At 36.9% G+C, this 23,826-nt stretch overlaps 1 protein-coding gene across 3 annotated transcripts in view; it reads left to right on the forward strand.

Moving 5' to 3' along the window:
- Positions 1 to 23,826, forward strand: part of Shmt (serine hydroxymethyl transferase) — a 50,419-nt gene that overhangs the window by 20,786 nt on the left and 5,807 nt on the right. For all 3 annotated transcript variants that reach the window (XM_083110820.1, XM_083110821.1, XM_083110822.1), the window contains 6 exons: positions 5,048 to 5,223; positions 6,501 to 6,683; positions 7,949 to 8,161; positions 10,428 to 10,600; positions 12,586 to 12,760; positions 14,864 to 14,980. In XM_083110820.1, the coding sequence (XP_082966946.1) occupies positions 5,048 to 5,223; positions 6,501 to 6,683; positions 7,949 to 8,161; positions 10,428 to 10,600; positions 12,586 to 12,760; positions 14,864 to 14,980 (1,037 nt within the window). The remainder of the gene's footprint in view (positions 1 to 5,047; positions 5,224 to 6,500; positions 6,684 to 7,948; positions 8,162 to 10,427; positions 10,601 to 12,585; positions 12,761 to 14,863; positions 14,981 to 23,826) is intronic.

The following is a 23,826-nucleotide window of genomic DNA, read 5'->3' on the forward strand; positions in this document are numbered from 1 at the left end:
ATCAAGGGGTCCCGGGTTCGATACCCGGTGGAGGTACGTAATGGTTCGGATCTCACTTTAAACTGTAGGTCCAGTCCCGATTAGCCTTACTGTGCATAAAGTGGACTTAAAACATCAAATCAATCCAATCCAATCATTTAGCCATCTTTTCCTGTCTTTGACGTTCAAATGGGTCTATGACCCCACCAACCCTCCCTTGGGCACATCACTGGAGATAAATAAGTAAGTAAGCATTTAACCATATTGGGAGACGAAACATTAGATGTGTTGGGAACGGAAGGGTTTTCACTGTGCATTAATTGTTTCGCGATCCAATTGTATTCTAGAAGACGATTTAGGGGATAGTTGCTCCCCATTTTCTTGCCTCCACACTATGTCCTCCTAATGCTAAGCCTTGTCTATCAAGAGAAAATGAACTTTCCTTGCACTCTCCCCCCCCCCCCCCCCCCCGGTTTTAGAACAAAATTGCCACCAATGGCCTTAAACATACTATACCCCTTAAAAAATGGTGTTCACCCACCTCGCCGAAAGGAATTCCTGGATACGTGCCTGGGTGTAAGCTATTTTTCGTTCCTAAAGGATCCGATTACGTGCAAGATGTGGGTTTCAAAGTGAAGAGAATAGATCTTGTTAACACCAAAACAGCGACAGTGTGCTCATCGCATTTTCTGTATGCCGATTACGAACGGAACTTAAAAGCAGAACTGCTGAGTATTATTACCTGTAGACCGCAGCTTAATAGAAACGCTGTATCATGTTTAAATTTGCGTGGTTGTGTGGTGAATTGTAGTAGTGTTCAATAGCCAAAGGCATAATTGATCGGAGTTTACGTGCCAATAAACGTCAGATTCGAAAGCGAGCAGCGGACACACTTGAAGAGTTGTCTCCTCGCAAAAGAATTTGCATGGCACATAATTCAGAGACTTTGAGTACTGGAAATATACCCAATATACCCAATCTCCAACAAGATAGTGTGTTGGAAACTCTGAAAAAGAAATTAAAATGTGCTGAAGAACAAATAAAGAAACTGCACACACTGCAGGATGAAAGTGCTAAAAAAGCAACTTTTGGATTATAAAACATGAAGTTGTAATGTCTCGACCTCAGTGATTTATCCAAGAACTTCGCCCTAACACCCCACACAATGTTTAAAAAAGGACAACTTTGTGGTCACTTTGGCTCTAAGTATAACTTTTCACCCCCATAAACACGAATTTACACCACTCAAATAGAAAATTCTGAACAAACCTCTCCGCTCCACCTCCGAACCGGCTTTCCCGCTTTTCATTACATGTAATTCTATTGATAGTTAACTTTCAGCGACACAGTTTACTATGTAGATATAGTCTGTTCTATACATATACATTTACTTATACACACACGCCAGAACATTCATTCCATTTTTAAAACAAATTCATTTCCGAAAACACGGAAGAAGTGTGAATTCCTATGCCGTTGCTGGTGCTCGTCTTTGACATGTCCCGTGGCTGACGTCATCCGTGGAGGTTTACGAATGGTTCCGAACTTTTCCGAACGCCAGACTGCACCTCCCTGAATGAGACAGTCAAGGAATTCTGTAAATAAAAAATAAATAAATAAAGAAGCAACTTCACACACATTGAAATGTTGCCCTAATGGGAGATGTTACACATTAGGTATGGTGTGGATTGAGGAATTGTTATTGATTACGGATGGACTGATGATGAAATTTTTGCGGTCCCGATAAAGTACTGATATAACATTTACCGATACCAGTAACCAATACCTACTGACCCGATATAAAATTCCAAATGGTTCATTGACCACTTTAAGAGCCACGATTGTCTAGTTGGTAGAGCATCTGACCACTATGCGGGAGGCCCAGGTTCGATTCCCAGAATGGGTGATACAAGATCAGAGACTCTGGGGCTCACCCAGCCTCAAAATCAATGGGTACCTGGGAGGTTAATGTGGCTGAAGCGTAGTGCTGATAACATCACTTCCAAAAATAATAGAGATCAAGAATGTGTGGAGCCCTACCCTCACATGTGCCTTCATGGTAGGTGCTACATGCAAGGGAAACTTTAGCTTTAACTTACCATTGACCACCTTAATAAATTATTTACGGACGAACCAAGCTTTCACAATACAAATGAAGCTGATATTTACTTAAAAATATATCTATGGAATGGGGATTAAATCTGAAAAAATTTAACAAAAGGGCACAATATTGCACTAAATTGTAAGATATATATCGAATTGGTAAAATTATCTTTAAATTTACCGATACACTACTGCCGATACCGATGTAGTACCCATGAAGTGCCCCATCCTATTATCGATACAGATATTCTACATTATAAAATTGCAGATGTCTCTTGAAGATCATGAATTCCTAATTAATGTACATAACCAGGTAAGCACAGTAGATTTTGCTTTGAAGCTAAAACTACATATTTAGACACGCACCCTTCAAACCTGGGTGATATGAGTTATATGTTTAGATCCTTTTGCACTAAACTACAGGCTATTTATAGATATTTTGGCTCAGGAAAAATATTGGCAATTTCATTGATGCGTTGATAGCAGCTGATACCAACAGAGTACTTAATCTCTTCCACCCCTATTACATGTAAAAATGTTTTTATATTCAATTTTTGGTAATTTACTTTGGATGTTGTTGAATCAGCTTTATTCTTGTGAAGAACTTATGAAGTTAAACATATAAGAGGTAATTATTAGTAGGAAGCAGATTTTTAGGTGTTAGAAAACTTTAAAATATATATTTTTTTTTATTTTCTAAGGATTGGAAATATGTGGCTAAAAGTAAAAAAAATATTTTCAATCAAAATTCTGTCAACCAAATAAAAGATAATCACCACTGACAGAGTAGGACTTTAGTTGCTTTTTCATTCTGTTGATTACAATGAACAACAAAGTATGTTTCCAAATTGTCCATTGAAAATGTACGCCGATTGATTATCTCTGAACAGTGACATGTATGCTGAAAACAACCTTTCCCATATCACAGATAGTCAAACGTGCATAATTCAAGTGCAGGAAGTCATTCACAGTTACACCAACAGTTTCATTCTCCAGAACCTGAGCAACTTTATGCCGTTTTTGGAACCCTTCCCCCCCCCCCCCTCCTTCTTCCCAAACAGACTTCAGATTCAATTTCCTTTCAACTGTACTAACATCCTTCATTGTTCCACAAAACAGTTGTTTGGTAAATGTTTCCAGTTTTTCTATCACCGCACAAAAAACGTAGATTTGCAGACAGGTACCCTTTATGTTTTTGCAAGAAATTGCATTTTGTGTGCTAAAGGTAAGATCATGCATTTTTATGTGAAATAAGGCTTTGCAGATTACATAGCAACTTCATGGTTGGCACTCCTACCGAGTGGCCAACTTGTGAAGTAAGTAAAAAAAAAAAAAAAAAAAAAGTGTTTTTACCTAAATCAGCCCCCTAGTTATTAGTAGAGGCTGGATTTTAAAGGGAAGTCCTTTCTTTATTTTTCGACACGGATCATGGAATAAATAACAACAGTGTTGATAATAATTATATTGCACCCACAAGATTACATGGTTCTGATTTTCCTTCCCCCCCCCTTTTTCAGCCCACATTCTCTTTTCTTCTCTTTTTGAAACATTTTCCTTTCTGGTCACTTTAACAACTAGTTTTTCAGCCAACATTCCTTTTTCCCCCTTTTTTATAAATAGGGCTCGAACCTATAAATTGCCAAAAAAAGATCTAAAAATATAAAAAAAGGACGTATAAATGTGATCCAAATTAATTAATAACCAGTTTTAATTACATATTTAATGAATAAAAAAATAAAAAATTCTGGTGGTATGGAAAACACAGTCCAAAAAAATTGAAAGGTTCAAAACAAGAGAATGTTGTCACTTACAGCGTGACAAGTTTTGGTTAAAGGACCTTGTACCGTACCTGCTTCAGTCATCGAGAAATGTTTTTCTCTCGTTTCAGGGATGGTTCAAATATATTTCTTTCTTTTTATTTCTTTACTACAGAAAGGATGTTTAAGAGGTGATGAACTGATGATGATTCGAATTGAGAATGGGCATTAAAAACGTAGTCGAAATAAGGTGAAGTTGCAAAAAAAAAGCCGTTAAGACCTAAAAAAAAGGCTAAAAAAAGACCAATAAGCCAAAAAACGCCGAAAAAGGCAATAAAGGACAAATAAAACCCACCTTTTTCTGGCCTACAATGACCTAAATTGAACATATATTATGTTGGGCCTCATCTTCGGACACTAGGGAAAGAAAGGATTTTTCCTCAACTTTCGAGCCTTTATTGACAAGATAATCAAATATTTTGTTCCACTATTTTTTCCCTGAACAAAACATTCAACATTTGTCGATTTGGTGCAGTTTAGAGGAAGGAAAGAGCACCTTCCCTCCATGAGTGTTGGGAGTACATTGCAGCGATTGTTGAAACAATGTGATCTGGGCTGACGCAGCTACAAACGCATTGTAAGCGGCACGCCTGTTGGGTTGAAAGTGTACTTATCTGCTAGATTTAGACTTTTATTGTGAAGTTTTATAGAATAGTTTTAAATTCAAATGTGTGGCAGTGACGACAGTATTGAGTGAAATTGAGAAGCCAGTTACAATTGGCATCAAGCTATGAAATGTGGTAAGCTAGGAAGATTTCATCGAAACAGATGGTAAGATTATTCCCTGTACTTTACCTTCAAAAAAAGGAAATGAAAAAGGACTCTAGTTTTATTTTGCATTCCACTAAAAATATTATTTTAAATGAAAGCACAATCATAAATTTAATATATCTCTTTTCATATATGAATAGTATATATTGTGCTTTCATTTAAAATAGTATTTTTAGTTGAGTGCAAAAGAAAACTATAGTCCTTTTCTTTGCAATAATTTTTCGCTTTAAAATCTGGTCTCTAGTTATTAGGCTTATAATAAAATCTGTGTATAACTCGTTTCATTTATTTTCCTCTATTGTCAAAGTTCCAGAGTTAACGACACCCGAGATTATTTATCAACCTTTCTTATATACTTTTTTGTGATTCTTTGTCAGGTACTATGGTGGCAATGAGTTTATTGATGAAATAGAAATTATGTGCCAAAAGCGTGCTCTGGAAGCATACGATCTGAGTGAAGAAGAGTGGGGAGTTAACGTCCAGCCGTACTCAGGATCTCCTGCGAACTTCGCTGTGTACACCGCCTTAGTGGAGCCTCACGGAAGAATCATGGGTACGTTTTTCACTTCTTTTGAAAAGGAGATGTTGATCTTGAGCCAATTAGAAACATTTTTGTTCAACGCCACACAAATCAAATATGCAGCACGATAAAAGACACTTGCAAAGTCTGACAGAGCTTTTGAATCAATTAGAGACCTTGAATAGAGCTGCTAGCTGATTATTTTTCAAGGCCAGGTATCCTTTCTCAAGCTCTCAAAATGCACTATTTTCATTCTTTCCCCAATTGCATTACTAAAGTGCACTGCATGATTGAATGACTAGAATTTTAGTAATCTGAATCGTGTAGATCAATATTAAATAGTTGTGCAAAATGCAACCAGAGCATGATGCTGATCACACCACCTCAAAAATAGCCCAATATCAAGAATGTGTGGTCCCTTACCTCAACTTTCCTCCATATGTACCTTCATGGCATGGTTTAATGTACACCAGAGATAAAACATATTCATGCATGATTTTACATCCATACATATTTATATTCCTTCCGTTAACAAGTAATTGTAAGTTGTTTTTTTTATTCTCACTATGCAAAAGATATACTGGTACAGCATATCATTGCATACGGCTAGAAAATTAACTCTCTTTAAATTACTTTTCACTATGACATCATGATTTGATCATCTGGAGTCCAGTGCCAAGTTTAAAGTGGCCCGATGTTGCAGTATTGGAACAAAATATTATTTTAAGTAAAAGGTAAAGGTACCTCTATGCATGTGCACACATGCCATGAACGCATATATGGTGATGTGGGGGTAGAGCTCCACATAATCTTGGTCTCGGCCATAGTTGGGATGATCTGATAAGTATTACACCCAGCTGCCTTTACCCCCCAGGGAGCCTGCATCCCCATTTGCTGCAGAGACTGGACCCTTCGTTGTGTCCTACTTGTAATGTTGTTTTAAGTGTTAGGCAAATTCTTCTCGAATGTGCCACATTTATTTAGCTCAGATAGGGTTTTAAGCTTCCCAGCGATTTGTCTTTTATGTTGAGGAATGATGAGAGTGTTTTATCCAATGTTTTTAGATTTTTGAGAACAGGCCTCTTTCACCGTTTCTGAGGTAATTTTTAAGATATCCTTACCTTTTTTAATGTCCTATGCAGGTCCATTTACAAGCTGCATTTTTAACCTTTTTAAAGGGACTGTGTATACACCTTTTTTTTTAAATTTTGAGGTAAGGGGATCTTCCCCACATAAACTGAAGGATGCAAAATGACTTAATGTGCTGATGCATACAATACTTTTAAATTAATCGATCTTTTGTCTTCTAGGCTTGGATCTACCCGATGGTGGTCATTTGACTCACGGGTTCATGACTGCAAACAAGAGGATATCTGCAACGTCCATTTTCTTTGAGTCCATGCCGTACAAAGTGGATCCCGAATCTGGGCTGATTAATTACGACCGACTGCAGGAAAATGCCAAGCTCTTCAAACCAAAGTTAATAATTGCTGGTGAGTAGTCTGTTTGTCACTGGGTCAGGTCTTTGGCTTTTACACTGTGCGTGCCTTGGAAAATAACACACGATCCTTGCCTATTCTAATACGGGATAAATATTTGCAAATTTAAAGAGATCATCCAAGAGTATCGTCATTTTGAATGTGTTAATTGATCTATCTGATTTTTTTTATTACTTCTGCTGTTTTCTCTTTCTGTATTTATGATAGAAATACGTAAATATTAGGCACAAGACCAATTATGTCAGCAGTTTTCAACTACACTGTCCGATATAGGATATCAGTGGATGTGTTTTATCTGTAAAATAACCATATGTTGTTTCAGGTTTGTTCATCAGTTGGAGTATATCAGGATACATGTTATGCTAAGGCTCATTGTGCTTTCAACATGTGGGTTCATTGATATATAATCTTTATTATTCTTATTCTTATTATTATTATTATTATTATTCTACTTCCACCTTAAAAGCAGTTTGTGTTCAGTGTTCAACTCAATCTCACTTTTATAGATTCTGTACAAGTTCTAAACAACCTCCTTTTAAAACTTACTTTTATATGTAAAACTATTTATGTAGCCTTTTTTATTTAATATTTACTTTAGTTGGGACTGAAAAATTTGCTGTTCATTTTTCTAAAATTTAATTTTATTCATTATAGAAATAAATTTCACTTTTCATCTTGGTCCCCTGACTGTAAAATCCAAATTTCTTTCTGTGTTTGTGTATAATATATAATTTGCACTCAATTGGTCAATATTTGAAGACTAGAAATTCTAATATGTGTAATTGTAACTAGATCTGTTATGAATGCACATAAGTCTGCATAGAATTTGTTGGAGGGGACTCCCTGATGGCATAGTGCTAACATAGTGCTTGGGTTTGTCCCAAGGTGTGAGGTACATGCACATGGATAGGTCCAATCCCAATTAGCATAAAGTGGACTTAGCAAAATTTTACGATTGATGCCTGTATAAGATCTACGTCTATATCTAAGTGATGTTTGTACGTTGTCATGGTATTAATGTGGAAATATAAGTAAGTGACTTCCAAGAATCAAAAAAACATTAGCTTTATGAGCCTGTGGTTTTCAATGTTGTGTAACAGTAAAACACGCAAATAGAAATTTGATGTAACTACAAAGGCCAAGAACATAAACTTACTTACCTGTTGACGCTATCAAACTAGAAATACTTATTTGTATATTTTGTTTCTTTTTTGTATTTGCTATTCAGTTTGTACTACATATTAATTATTGTTTTGTAGGTATGAGTTGCTATGCAAGAAATTTGGATTACAAGAGATTCAAGGAAATAGCAAATGAAAACAATGCCATTCTGATGGCAGATATGGCTCACATAAGTGGGCTGGTGGCAGCTAATGTTGTTCCCAGTCCATTTGAATACTGCGATATTGTCACTACAACAACGCACAAGACCCTTAGAGGACCAAGAGCCGGTGTGATATTCTTCAGGAAAGGTGAGTCATATTATTATGCATGTTTTTGTGTTGAAAATATTTTTAGTGTGTAAAACATAAGATTTGTATTTCAGCATGCATATTTGATTCATACCTAATCTACCCTGCAGTCAATTTAGACACCTGTGTATTACATTTCCATGGCTTGTGAGCTAGGGCTTACCTACCCACTGCCTCACTCCTGCCAGAGCTGGGAGATCATTCAACCAGTTACAGGATGACGTGTGGTCAACACCCTCCCCCCCCCCCCCCCCCTGTTGTAGTAGGTTTTCCATGACCCGGTTACGCTACTCGTTCATAGCTGTCCAATTTCTTCATGATTGTGGGTGGCCACCAGTCCCATACACAGGCCGAAATCTCGGGAGAAAGGTTGTTATATTTCTCCCAGGAGATATGAACCAAGGTGCATCCTGAAACCTGAGCCCAAAGCTTGAAGCCTTAGACTGCACAGCCATGGTGCGAGACTCCATGGCTCTGAACCTTACTTTGAATCATATATCCAATCTGCATGCAAGTTGAACCTTGGTAAATTTTTGTCCCAGCCCTGAATTCAGTCCCTTTTTTTTTATCTTATCTCTCTTCTTTTCTACACATTTTCCATGAAAATATACATGCAGTGCAAGTTAGTTCTAGTTGAAACCTGTTGAGTAGAATTTCTAACATCCTTCACATCTGTCCATGTTACTACACTTACTGATCATGGCATTCAGCATTGATCCTTCACAATGTTTGTATTTGAACCTTTTTTTGTAATTTTATCTTAAGCAATGCCTCTGTCAATAAGGTCAAAACAATTTTCCAATGGCAATGCCATTGCCTTGTAATGAAAGGGTCTCTGGTTTGATACCCAAGGTAGGCATATAATGGTACAGATCCCAATTTAAAACTAGGTCCAATCCCATATAGCTTATGGCCTCCCCGATGGCGCAGTGATATCGTCGACACCTTGTAATCAAGGGGTCCTGGGTTCCGATACCCGGTGGAGGTACATAGTTGTTTGGATCCCACTTTAAACTGTAGGTCCAGTCCTGATTAGCCTTACTGTGCATAAAGTGGACTTAAAACACCAACTTACTCAGCTTTCTTACCCATGTAGCTTATCTCTGCATAAAGTGTGCTTGGAAACCCATATATTCGTTAAAAATCAATAAGAATACAAGTCACACAGTACACTAATAAGTCTCAAAATGCACTCCACCCCCTTTCCCTCACCGCCTCCATCTTCTATATTTTTTTCTGACGATAGGGATGCAACATTACTGAAATGTCAATACCCTCTTTGAGGTTCCGTACTCTTGTTCTGTGTGGCGTGTAAAGTTTTTATCCAAATTTTAACCCAGGTAAAAGTTGTAGTCCAAGTGGTAGGACGTTACCACTGGAAGACTTGAGTGAGGACAATCTCTGGGGATAATCTCTAATTAATGGGTACCTGGTGCAACCCTGGGCACTAAAGGTGGCTGGAGCATGGTCCTGATCGCATTGCCTTCGTTGTGGTTCAGATTGATAATGTGTGGGTCCCTAGCTTCACATGCTCTGTGTGCCTTCATGGTGTGGTACAGTGCATAGGTGAAAACTTTATCTTTCTTTTCTGATAGAAATACTTTTTAGCAGGTGACAATTTCTCACATTTGAAACATTGTACAGAGTGTACACAAAATAATTTTGAAGTTTTATATTTGTGTAATTTCTCTTGTTTGCTAAAAAAATATATTAAACCTTGCATGCCATGGAAGTATAAGTGTACACGTTTATACAACACCTACTACACACACAAGTGCTCAACGTGAGCACCTTTTATTACATGGCACACATCCAACCGATAGTCAAGTTCTTTCCACTTTCTGCTCAGCTTCTCCGGTGTAATAGATCCAACAGGCTGTACAATCCTGTGTCTCAAGTCCCGATGGGGGATCAATGAGAAATCCATGTCTGATCACTCAACTGTAATGAGTAAATTGCATTTCGGAAACTGCTGTACACAAAAAGATTTCTGCTGAGGAGTCGCCATCTTGAACACTGACACTGTCTCACGGCAAAGTGAGGAAACAGCTTTCGAATGTTGCCAGAGAAAATTTCCACAGTTGTCCTTTCATTAAAATTCAAGTTACAAATCTATGTGTTTGCTTGCATAGCCATACAAACTACTTATAACTCCTGTGTACACCCTGTATAAATTAGTTGCAATTGTTTGTTTCAATCCATCACATTTGTAAATGCATTTCACTCGCAGACTGATAATTACAATTTTATCTTTTGCTTTCTGAAGGTCTGAAGTCAGTCGGGAAGAACGGAGAGAAGATCATGTATGACTTTGAAAGCAAAATCAACCAAGCAGTGTTTCCCGGCCTTCAAGGAGGACCTCACAACAATGCCATTGCTGCCATAGCAACAGCTCTAAAGCAGACGATGACACCGGAGTTCAAGCAGTACCAGGAACAGGTTTGTGTAATTCTCAAGAGTTTCAAACTCTACATGGTCCTGAATACTGTATTTCACTGCATAATCATCACAGATTTTATGCCAAAATCTTTGGCAAAAAAGTTGGGTGCGACCATCATGGGAAGCTTTTTTGGGGAGGGGGGGAAGTGCTGGTATTACCTGTACTTAAAAATCCTTCATTACTAGGTCAGAACTCTCACTTTTGGTATGAGCCGAAACTGGTTCAATCCCCTGTCGAAGGTCTAAAATTTCTGTGTTGACCCAGTACAATTGGGGAGTTACAGCATGTTAGAAGACAGAACTTGACAAAGTGAAACTGTCCTAAATTCTCCAACGAAACTGGATATTCAGTTCATTCAAAATGGAAATTACATAGGAACCCGTGGAATTTATGAAATGATGTGTCCCATGTGAGATCCCTCACAAGTAATCATGTGATTAAGTCTACACTGCGAAATTAGACACCAAAGAAGCTCATTCGCTGCACTTCCAGTTCATTTGAACTGTTGTATAAAATTGGTGATTGATTGACGTGTTTCCCACTCTCACCTCATACTTGGTGTGGAATTCTCTTTGGGTGTTTTCCGGCTGCTGTTTTTGTAATATTCATTCTCCAGGAAGATTCTTCCTTCCAAGCTGTAGGAAGACACACACTACTGCAGTCTGAGAAGTAACGAATATGCAAACTAAATCTCAGTGTGGTGACGGTCCCTGTAAAGTTTGAGGCTGGTATATCTAATGACACATTACCTTGTTTTTGTTAAGTTTTTTTTACACCCTGTACATAAAATCAGCTTTTCACTGGGTGACATGTGGTCACTGTTTTTGTCTTTATAGACCACAACCCACTGCTTGTTTTAAAGTAGCTGCACAAATGTTCTCAATGGTGGAAGAACGAACATCAACATTTCAAAGCTTCTAAGACAACCATTTGTCTATGGGGAAGCTCATGATAGAAATATAGAGATAATCAAAGTAATTGTCAGGTAGTCATGAAATAAATCATTTTGACACTACAGTGGTCCCTCTGTAATCTGGCACTTCGCCAATCCGGCCCCTCCAGTAGTAGGGCGTTGAGTGAGTGGGGATCGTGAAAGGGAAACCAAGTTATTGCATGTCAGTGTCAGAGACCTTGGCACAAGGTAAACACTAGGCTCAGTATAGCGATCTGTACGCATCATTGTTGTACATGCAACCCCACATGCACCATTTTTACAACACTAATTTCCATTTTAATATATGTACATACATACATATTTTGTGCAATAAACATAGGTTTTGCTATTAAAATGCAGTTTTTTAAATGAACGTTCACTATTCGGGTGTTTTCGTTAATCTGGCAGTCCTCTGGTCTGCTATCTGCTGGATTACTGTATTTTGATCCTGAATTAATAAATATTGTACATCTTGCATAATATTAAATCGTTTCTGGGGCCATATATTCATGGTGAAGGATTTCTGTATAAGAACTGGGCACATTTTGGGATCAAAAACGGTGTATACAATGGCATTTCAGTCCTAAAATGGTGAATATAACTAAATTTGGTTTAGAAACTACACTTATTACACAAAATAGAGATTTTCCTTCTAATACCACAGTTATATATTTATCAGAGTATGAAGTTTATTCCTGTGTAAAGAAGTAAATTTTTGCTTCTCAAATATTTACTGCAGAACTAATAAATTTTCCATGATTTTGCATTAATTCAGTCTTCAAAAGTAATCATATCGGTAAATAAACCACATTTCATGAACTGCACTTTGCAGTTTATTTTGAATCTAACATGGTAGAAAAATGCACCTCACACCATTCGGAAACATGAAAAATGAATATTACACATTTATATATATACGCCTTTATGGCATGGTGCTATGCACAGGGGAACACTTTACCTTTACCTTTATATTAAATATTATTTTCCACATTTTGTGTTCTCGTCAAAAACTAAATATGCATGCCTCTATACATTACATGTGTTTTGCAGGTTGTGAAAAATGCTCAGGCTGTGGCTGAGGGTCTCCAGAAGTTTGGGTACAGCATCGCCACTGGCGGCACGGACAACCATTTGATCCTTGTGGACCTGAGGAGTGTCGGACTCTCTGGTGCACGAGCTGAAAAGATTCTGGAGGAAATTTCTATAGCTTGCAACAAGAACACAGGTACCGCAGTTTGATCTGTATTGTGCTGTGGTTATGTGACACGTGTTCGATTCATATTTTATTATTTCAACATTTTTTTTCTGAGTATTTGTTGTTAGCGTGATTTGTTTTAATCTTGTTTATGGCTGTTTCCATTTAAAAATTTATGCAGGTGGTATAGTGACTCGTGAGTACAGCCGTGGGTGTAAGGAGTGGTCCTATTTGAAGGCACCCACATGTCAACCTCTCTCCTTCAGTTATCCCTGGACTGCATTGTTGCAGACTAGGCTCTGCCACGTGGACTCGAAGCCATTATAATTCTGTGTGCTTGTTCCTTCATACCATTTATCCTCAGCTTTGTGATTAGCCAAAAGTGGCATAAAACTGAAGTAAAATAAACAAATCAAATCAAAGATAGCAGAGCCTAGATTTTTAATACCTGAGAAAAGGGAGGGGGGGGAAAGCTGCCTCGTGAGCATTGCAGTATGCCATGAAGGCACAGGAGTTGTGGAGAGAGATATATCTTTTAGTGTTTCAAATTTTTTACTCACCCTGTAGTTTTATTCACAAATACAGTATTATTATTTCTGCATAAATAGCTCTACTCAACAATTTATATCTTACTTTGTAACTTGAGTTTCGATGTGATTAAGCTCAGATGTATTTTTCCAGATCTAAATTTAAGCACATGGTGACCAAATATTGCGTGTAAAAAAATATGTGCCAGAAATATAAGTAAAACACACAAGCATGTTCGTAAACTTGTTTTATCTAACTCTCTAGCCTTCTTAAAGCTGCAGCAACACAAGTCCTCTCCATCTAATCTTATCCATCTTTACTGATTTCCTTTAGGCCCATCTCAACGTTATCCCTTCATCTTGGCCTTCCTACAGGTCTATTACCATCATCTTGATTAAATTTTTCTAATATCTGAACATGAATACAAATTATGCAGTTCTAAATTATGTAACCTTCTGCACTCACCTGTCACCTCATCCATTTTTTTGTCCAAATATCAAGCTTGTATTACAATAACTAATTTTTACCTTGAGCACAATGCTAAGGTTTTATAGGTTTTGAAAACAAATGAACGTATAATACTGTTCTTTTCTGATAATGTAAAAAAATCAATTGTTACGGAGACATTAAATTTTAAACTTTTCATTATTCACAATATTGCAAGTTAAAACTAATAGGCTTTTCTTTCTATAAAACACATGTCGCATAACTCCAATTTATGAAATTTACAAGAGAGAGGAAAGAATGTATTCTTAGGAATATGTCTGACTTAAAAAAAACTCTGTAAATGGGAGATCCATGACTCTACCTTACTGCTAAGGATTAGAAGTGGAGATATGTCGATCTGAGTCCAAATAAAGGTCTTAATTTTTGGAGTTACGTTCCTCTGGTTCTGTGATCAAATAATGTTAACATTATTGTACAGTACCATGGGATGGAGCAGAAAAACCTGATAATTTTTAAAATGATTTAACACAGTAAATAAAAAAATTTCATCCTTATTCATGTGGTAGTCTTACAGCCATATGTATGCCATCATTATTGAAAAGAGAAAATTATGATTTATACCAACATTAAGTGCAGAAGAAAAACATCTTGCAAATGACACCCATGAAAATTAAGTGTGTTGCGTTCCACAGCTCCATGGTGACTGAAATGGTAGCTATTGAGGTGTGGAATCCCTCCCACGACCCCACCATGTGACAGGATGCAATAAAAAGACAACCAAAATGGCTCCCTGTCCAAGCTAACTCTGGAGCAGGTGAATGAAAATAAGTGTCTGTGCAAGCAGTGATGCAGGGCTGATCCGCCAATGAACACGTTAGAGGGAACTCAATTGTGTGATGGTTAGGAAAGCAATTGCAGTTACCAGCCTTCACGGCAGCATGTACTTCTTTACTCTGCCCACTCGTTTTCCTCCCCTTCTCTGATCCTATGCGTGGCCTTGCTCCAGAGATAAGCTCTTTTGTATTGACTGTGTTATTTTAAAAATCATTAGGTTTTTCTGCCCCGTCCTTTATTTAAAAAATTCTGGATTCTTTACGTGATTACTAAAAGCATGTGTTCCAGAGGTGTTCCTTGGAGTAAATGTCGATTCATTTCCAGTGCCTGGTGACAAGAGTGCCCTGAACCCAAGTGGCATTAGACTGGGAACGCCCGCACTTACGACAAGAGGACTGAACGAAAAGGACATAGAGCAGGTTGTGGAATTCATTCACAGAGGTAAGTCCTTCTTTGAAAGATGCATATTACAGAACTATAGTGTTAATCACCAGCCCTGAGACCTTCTGTAAACAAACGGTCTCACCGATTCGATGTATCACTCCGCGTCAGCTGATTCATGACCGAAATCATCTGTTGTTACACTCATAGTTCGCCGCACCTATTCATTTTATATAAGAGCCTCTGAATGTGAGAACCCGCTCTCAAAACATCAGACGAATATGCAGCCGAATACATTGTTACTCTCCCGGTCGTTCTCTCTTTCATAACCCTTAAAACTGCAGACACTGACACACCACTGCACTGGGATACGAACTTAACCACTTCATTTACTGGTTTCTCAGGACACCACTGACAGAACGTTACGTAAATATTGAGTACAATCTGTTTCTCACCCCTTTTCAAAGGCTGTCCTTGCTGGTGTTTTGAAAACAAGCTCGGAGAACACGGAGACTTTACCGCACGCATAGAACATGGCATGTTATTTTTCTAACGATAAGTCAGGCAAAATTACTAAGTTGCACTACTTTCTTGCTGTTCACATGATTATTTTTAGAAAATAACCAATGTTATAAAAATCTCCAAGCTCATTGAAAGTTACAATGCATATTACTACAAAATGTTCACACTTATCTTGCCTTGTCATGTCACCAAGTTATTTTACGAAGTGCACTATATTTGGTGGAACAAAAATCGTTATTAGGATGCTTGTCAAAGTTTCCAACCGCAATAAATTTACAAAATTTCTTTGTATTGTTTTGATCATCATCATCAATATATTTATTGGACTTACAGCAATGCATATGGCTGTTTATGCCCATTATATATTTTATTTACATAAGATACAATTTACATAAAATCTACAAACAAATTTCAAATACACTCCTATCTATATCATCCTTAGAAATATACATTACCATGTTATATCATTTTGTCTAAAAAAATGCAAGTAAAATATATTCAATTCACATGCAAGAAAGAAGCCAAATTCATGGGAAATGATTACTGGTGCAAAGAGTTAACCATAAAGGTGAAGCAATAAGTAAAAAAAGAAAGAGCATTGGGTTTAAAGTGAGACGTCATTGCGGCAGCGTATCCCATACTACAAATTGGCCATTGTTTTACCTTATGTAATGAATCCTGTAACAACGCTGGATTTTCGTGTGGATTATTTTACTTCTACGAGTTTGCAATGCTTTCTGCATGCACGTGGTTTTGTTTACAGAAGGTCTCAGGGTTTGTGATTTGAACTTTACTTACGTGAAATTTTGAAAATTTTGCACTTCCGCATTGCACAATTTAATGGTTAAATGCTATTAATTCCGCTGTCTTCATTCACAAAAGGGTACGGCGTTTGAAGCGGAGATGGTACCACGTCACTGTAAACGCAGTTTAAAATTACTTACGTGAAATTTTGTAAACCGCGTTTACAGAACTAGTTCTAAAAGTATGTGGTCTCTTAACTCACCATGGTGGATTAACAACCTCTTCAACTTCTCACCCTTGCCAGCACGTACAGTGAAACAAGCTTGGTGGATGTTGTGAGTCTATACCTTGCCACGGGAAGAAAGTCATAAGCTTTCGTATTTATGGTGTCGATCTACCTGTTTCTCACCTTTTAGAGTGGTTAGCACAGTGTGCTATGACACCAGGGGTCCCAGCCTGGGCATTGGTGTTCTTTGTGAGCGTCCCTTCATGAATTTCGGCATATCATTGTTGCAATTAGCCAAGTGGCAGAAAAGCAACACTAAGTAACAAAAAAATCAGTCTTCACTCTATAATATTGAAGATTTCGAAGTATCTGAAGATGTGAGAAATGGCTGAAGGTATACATTCTTTATGGCATTGAGAGAATATGTTAAGGCCGTACTAAAGGCAATTTTGTGGTAATTTTTCGATAACAGATGGCAGCACCATTTGCCATGGCAACCGAGGGCCATGTTGCCAGATCTCCACGTAATCAAGGTAGATACATACAGGTTGGTTGATTAGGGTACTCCATGATGAGATATGACGTCACGTTGGTTAGCAGATTTTATTAAAAAATCTTAAGTAGATGTGGAGCAACGTATAATTGTTTATCATGAGATTTTTAGTTGTATGTTCTTATTGGGGGGGGGGGGAATTATGGGCAATGGAAGATAGTAATAGTCATAATAGTAATATAAAATCCCTTGTATTGTATTATGTATTTCTTTTAATATTTCGAAAGCAGAAGAGAACATACAAAGATAACTGTAGTTAATTCAAACACGAAATGCATAAAGTAAGGAGAGTAATTGAAATAATTGAAAACATTTTGCAATTACGTTTGAAGCAAATGCGTTGGCTGTAGAAATCACATTATATGACAGTAGTTGAACACATTTATATCTTTTATCGGTAACGTTACAAGAATTTCTTCATAATTTGCAGAATTTCAGTGTACATTTTGTAAATATTTATAAACATTAACGTTCTCTAACGTTCCTCAATCTTTTATCCTTGAAGTGAATAAACATGGAAATTTTGCACCCTTATTTTTTACTGAGTTTTAATATCGCGATTTTGAAGGATAAATGTCAGAATGATCCTGGATACACAATAGAAGATATATTTGTTATTTTTATAATAGTTAAATATTACATACAGTTTTGTAGCGCATCTAATTTTTTTGCATGTCTTCTCACCACACAGTGTCCTGTTTCATAGTTCTTTACGGATTTGGTCTATTCTGGTTTTCAGTTCTGCAGCTGATGTAGAATCTTTGGAAATATCAGTAAGATTTTCAAGTAACAGTAACTGTAAACTACTTACGTTACGAAATTAGTAATTGTAACTCAGTTATTTTTCCAACTAACTAGTAAGTTGTGCAATTACTTTACTGCAAGGAAAGAAATAATATCTTGAACCAAATATTCTCCTCAAAGAATGGATAAATTGACGATTATTAAAGCCGGACCCCGTGGCAGAGTGGTTAGCACATTGCGCTACGATGCCAGGGGTCCCGGGTTCAAATCCTGGCCATGGATGTTTGTGAGTGTTCATTCATAAATTTCATCACTCATCCCCATCTTCGTAAATTAGCCAAAAGTGGCACAAAAAGCAAAGTATAATAAAGCATATCAATCAATCAATTAATTGATGATTATTAACATCTTGAGACCATGAGAACAATTTTGTATTTTTTCGTCAAGAGCCAGGATGTATCACAAGTTTATTTGTATTAGAACACTTACCATATAAGACTACATACATAATCACCAACAATCCTCATGGACACAGTAATTTTATATATAAAAAAATATTTGGTTTGTTCAACAAAATAAAATGAAAGGTTAATCGCCATTGCTTTGTAACAGAAGGTTCCTGTGAATTTTATTGCCTCAATGTTTGTACATGAATTGTAAGAAATAAGTTATAATTTCATGATACTTAATGCTAAGCATTTGGTGGTCATCGGTGGTGAAAAGGACATTGTGCTTGCAACTCATGTTCCGAACAACATCTTACGAGATGAAACAAATCTAGAGTGAAGTAATGATAATAATAACTATGTTAGGTTCTTTCTAAAGAACAGTAATTATAAGTGAATTACTTTCTCAAGTGATTAACTCGGAATTTCTTTTAAAGAGTAACTATTCAAACTGCTGATATATCATAAGAGTTCAGCAACATATTGGCACAAATTGCGAGGGAAGTTGAGCCTCCCCCTTGGCAAAGTGGTAACGTAATCGCCTTGTAATACAGGAGTCCCAGGTTCGATAGACAGTGGGTGTACAGTGATCGTCAATAAAAAAGGGACATCTAGAGCCTGAAATTCTCCCTTCTCTGCAATGTGTCTTGTCTAAATGTACGGTGATTAGTGAATTTTAATATCAAATTTTCTACGGACAAGTTCTGTCACTGCCATCGAGTTAGGCAACACACATAACGCATTGCAGGGAGTTGGGTATTTCAGGATATACAAATAGATGTCCCATTTGTATTGCTGGTGACTGTATATAGTGGTTTGGATCCCACTTTAAACTAGCGCCAGTCCCAATTAGCCTTTCTGTGTATAAAGTAGACTTAAAAAATGTATTTTGAGGGAAGATACAATACAGTAATAAATACCATTTGAATAGAAGTCCAATAGCTTACAAATCATTGTTTACAGGGACTACTAAAACTAGATTTTCGGGATATATAAAATCATATTTACGTTGTTGTTTCAATGCATATTTATTATATTTCTCTATCATACCCTGCAAAACATTATTGCATTCTCTGAGAGCAGTGTTGGCGATTGGGTTCCAAAACTGGGAGAGGGCAGGGACACTTTAATTTCCCTTGGTAGATAAGTTTTTTTTATAGTATTGGGGCAAAATTGGGGCCATCTGCCCCTCCCCCTAATTGCCACCACTGTCTGAGAGATATGCTTTTTGCAAATCATCATCACATTCAGGAAGACTTGCAAGAATATCAATGAATGCGTGCCAATGCTTCACAGACAAGACAAGTAAGTAACACCCCTCGCATTGTTTTTTTTTTTCTCCTGTTTTCCCTAATTTCAATTTATAATTGAAGACCACTTGCTATCAGATATTATTAAGGCTTGAAACATCATTTCTTGAGCATATATTCCCTTGGTTTCTAGTAAATCATCACCATTCAATTAAACAAATATGTATGTACTCTTCCATGTAAAGTTCAAACAGTCCACTTCGTTGATTTATATTCCGTAGATGCTTATTGCCAAGTCGCATGGTACGCAACTGCCATTGTCGGTCAAACCTATTGTCCTTTTGTACAAATTTCAAGAGTGCTCTTTACTATTGGTAGAAGCAGGTGCCTGCAGTCTTGTATCACTCCTTGCTTTCGTTTTGAAGCCAGTGGGCGGAGATTAAGTTTGCCGGCATAAGATGGCCGCATCTACAGGTGTCATCCAGAAAATAAAGACAGTTTGGTTATACAAAATGAAAAAAACAATATTTATTGGAAAAAATAATTCTGTTACATACGTGAAGCTTCCTTCACTTCTCTACATAATCACCTCCTACATTTAAACATTTGTCGTATCTGGGCACAAGCTTCAGAATTCCCATGTTATACTCTTCTGCCGCCAGTTCATTAAGCCAGGTGGTCACTGCATTCTCCAACTCTTCATCACTTCTGAAACATTTACCGCCCAGAAACTCTTTCAGCTTAGGGAAAAAGTGAAAATCGCTAGGAGCCAGGTCCAGACTATAGGGTGGATGATCAAAAATTTCCCATCCGAATTGTTACAGCAATTCTTGTGTTGCACCAGCAGTGTAAGGGCGGTGGGATTTTCCATCACTCAGTTCATTTTGACCACCCCAACTGCACAAGGACGGCTTCTTGCAACCTCCACTTACAGCGTTATGAGCACAGCTGTTACGGAAGCCAGTTGACTCTGAAAAGAGAAAGAGGAGTGAGCTGCGTGGCGGATATGCGCGAGCGGTCTTTTGTTTGAATGCAGTGACCACCTGGCTTAATGAACTGGCGGCAGAAGAGTGTAACATGGGAATTCTGAAGCTCGTGCCCAGATACGACAAATGTTTAATGTAGGAGGTGATTATGTAGAGAAGTGAAGGAAGCTTCAGATATGTAACAGAATTGTTTTTTTCCAATAAATATTGTTTTTCATTTTGTATAACCAAACAGTCTTTATTTTCTGGATGACCCTCGTACTTCAACCAATAACTTCACAGACAGAAGAACATCGCATCGGCTGCTGCAAGCGCACGCAGGCTGGAAGGAGCATGGAAGTAGGCTCCAACTACAAACGCAAACTAGAGGTTTGCTTTACTCTTAAATACTACAAAACAAACTATAACTGGCGTTATTTGCTTATGGAATAGTATTCCTTCAGGTTTTCTGTCGCTTCTGTTAGTACAGCCGTGTGTTTAGCAGGCACCATTGCTTCCTAAATCTTATTCAAAAGTACACAAAATTACATGCTTTCTTACGGCATCTTCGAATGTTTTGGTCTGACTTCTCCGGTTCTGTCATGTGATCCAGCTTCAGAAACACCGCGCAGTGCTTACTCCTCCCCTTCTTACCTCCATCGGTAGAAGACACTTTGATTAGATTCTCAAATGCTCGTCTGCAAAAAGAACAAATAACAATCGTGTTAACATCGTATATGAGACTATGAACTTACAAAACATGTTTAAAAATTATTGATATTACATCGTTACAACCTTAGACAAGTTGAGTAATAATGGAACTTACAGATGTTGTGTAAATAGATTTGAAAATAATGGATCTAATCGGCACTATAATGCTTAGCGATATTGTCCTATTATTAAAGGGCTGTTTGGTTCACGATATGAGCTCACTTCAGTGAACTAACTTTATAATGAATGTTAGAAATATTTTCATAGTAGAGTGATGATTGCAACGCTATATGGAGTGAGGTTCGAATCCTGGTTTCATGTCATTATCTTTGTTCCAATCATCCATTTTATCAAATCATTATTCATCCTCGTTGTCCCAAGGAGCAGAAGTCTGAGGTAAAATAACAGAAATACATTATGAAATGGAAATTCAGTTCCTACTATATTTTTATTTGAATTATTATAGTAGACCAGCCAAGAAGCAAGAAAGGTTAAAAAAAACTTACCTGCATGGAATGTTAATAATAGGCATCCATGCTAAATCAATCAGTCATGGGTCTGACAGAAAAACTAGGGTGGATGCCACCACAATTTCGACCTTATACACGTAGGTCATTTCAAGGTCATATTCTGACCATAAAAGGTCAAATTTCAAACTCATCCAAATATGTTCATGTAATATATCAAAGGAAAGGTATGGACGAGTCAATCTGTTTGGTGATATTTTTAGGTCAAAATATTGATGTCTGAAGTAGTCTTGTGGGGTAGAGTTAATCAGGCTAAATTTGTATACACGGGAGTACTACATAATGGACCATCCAAGAAGCAAAAAAATCATTTTTAAAACTTTCAACTGTATGGAATGATAATATCAGACATTCATGCAAAATCAATCAGTCATAGGTCTGAGACAAAAAAACTAGTCAAGCTTCATAATCACTGGTATTCGAAGTAAACTATTTAGTACAAACTGCTACTGAAATTCAATATGATATTGAACCAAATATACGTAGCATAATCAGGACAAATTAGGATTTCTATGAAGCTCTGTGTCATCCACAATTAATTATTGCCCTTGTACTTGCAAGTATGGGAACTAGTATCCTACCGGTACTCATTTGTAAATTCTCAGTAAACATACAGATTTGTGTTCGATAGATGGTAAGACTTTAGTCTCATAACACTTAGGGTGTGCTTTTACACTTAAATATATACAGCATCAAGTTATTGGACGAAATGCATTCTCATTATGAGCCGTCCTAAATTATAAAAGGACAAGAAAACAGAAGAGCTTCATACAGTTTACAGAACCGGTTTTCTGACTTGTTTCTGTAAAGGAAGATAACAGAACTGTGTCCGAAACTTGCAAACATTCAGGGATCTCCCATTACATCTATTCGAATCAAACCTAACCTAACCTGGCCTACTTAATACATATGAATATTTGCGAGCTGCTTCAAAAATAAAAATGCAAAAAAACTTGCAGAAAATAGGTCAGAAAGTACTAGTTTAAACCATGTACAAGGGCAAAGTGAAAACATTTAAACTAATGATTTGTAATAAACATTCCGATGTTGTACATGTGAATAGCACGAGTTTCCTAGGTTTGGAAATTAACTTACAGGAATGAAAATAGAGCATTTTATGCAATATTGATTTAATGATATCAGATATAATCTATATTAAGCTACGTATATTTTATGCTATAGTAGTGATCTCAAAACGGTAGTTATTAGGATTATGCCTAATGTAAAATATAACATTCTATTCTGATTTTACATTTACAAAGAATTTATATAAATAAATTATACATTTTGCCTATATTTCAAACATTTTGCTTTTGATGGATAATATTAAGCAACAAGCAATTAAATATTAAGACTTACCTTGGAGCTTGTTCAGTCTTTTAACATCCTCCATGGAATATTTGTTCCCATGTTCTCGTATATGTACGGAATTCGATATCCTCTGGTAGCTTGGTTTGATTTACACTCTTTCAAGAACTTGCATTGATCATATTGTTAGAAAACACGGAATGAAATCTTGGCAACAGTGTATGCTAAAATGTGCACCACGGAGTATATTGCGACAAAACGCCACTTCAAAAATTTTAATGATAACCACTACTTTCTGAAGGAACGAAATGTTTTCATTTTTTCACATAGTATTTCAGATACTTGCGAGAAGAGCATCTGATCTTTGTTTCACCACGAAATCTTCCATACTAGTCATAAAAGAAAAAAATGCACCGGTATTAACAACCACTTCAGCGCCATCTGTACGCAGCAGTTTGAACATGACGGAGACCTTATATTTTCTGTTATTTACTTAAATCCCTTCAATCGTAAGAAAATTATAAGGTTCACATGTCCTAGTGAATAAAACAATCTTTTATATTGGAAAATTTCTTCCTTACTGAATCTATATTAGTTGTACGGTTATCCAAAGAAATTTGTGTCTATTCTTAACATGGCTTTAGAACCCCCTTAAGGGTGAACCAGAATCATTTTTTTTCTCATGCCAATCAGTGACTAGCATAAAACTTACCAATATAGGCAACATATATTTTACTGATGCAATACAAAAATAGCAAATGCACCTTGACAAACCTGAATTGTTCATTAATCTCTTAGTGTATTAACTAAGCAACTACATTAAGCTTTAATTTTAAAAATGAAACTGTATATCAAGGGTAGAAAAACTAACTGCTTTTTTTTTCAAATATGATCTTAAAATATTTTATTT

Source organism: Lepisma saccharinum, chromosome 24, assembly GCF_977018435.1.
Source record: "Lepisma saccharinum chromosome 24, izLepSacc3.1, whole genome shotgun sequence".
NCBI lineage: Eukaryota > Metazoa > Arthropoda > Insecta > Zygentoma > Lepismatidae > Lepisma > Lepisma saccharinum.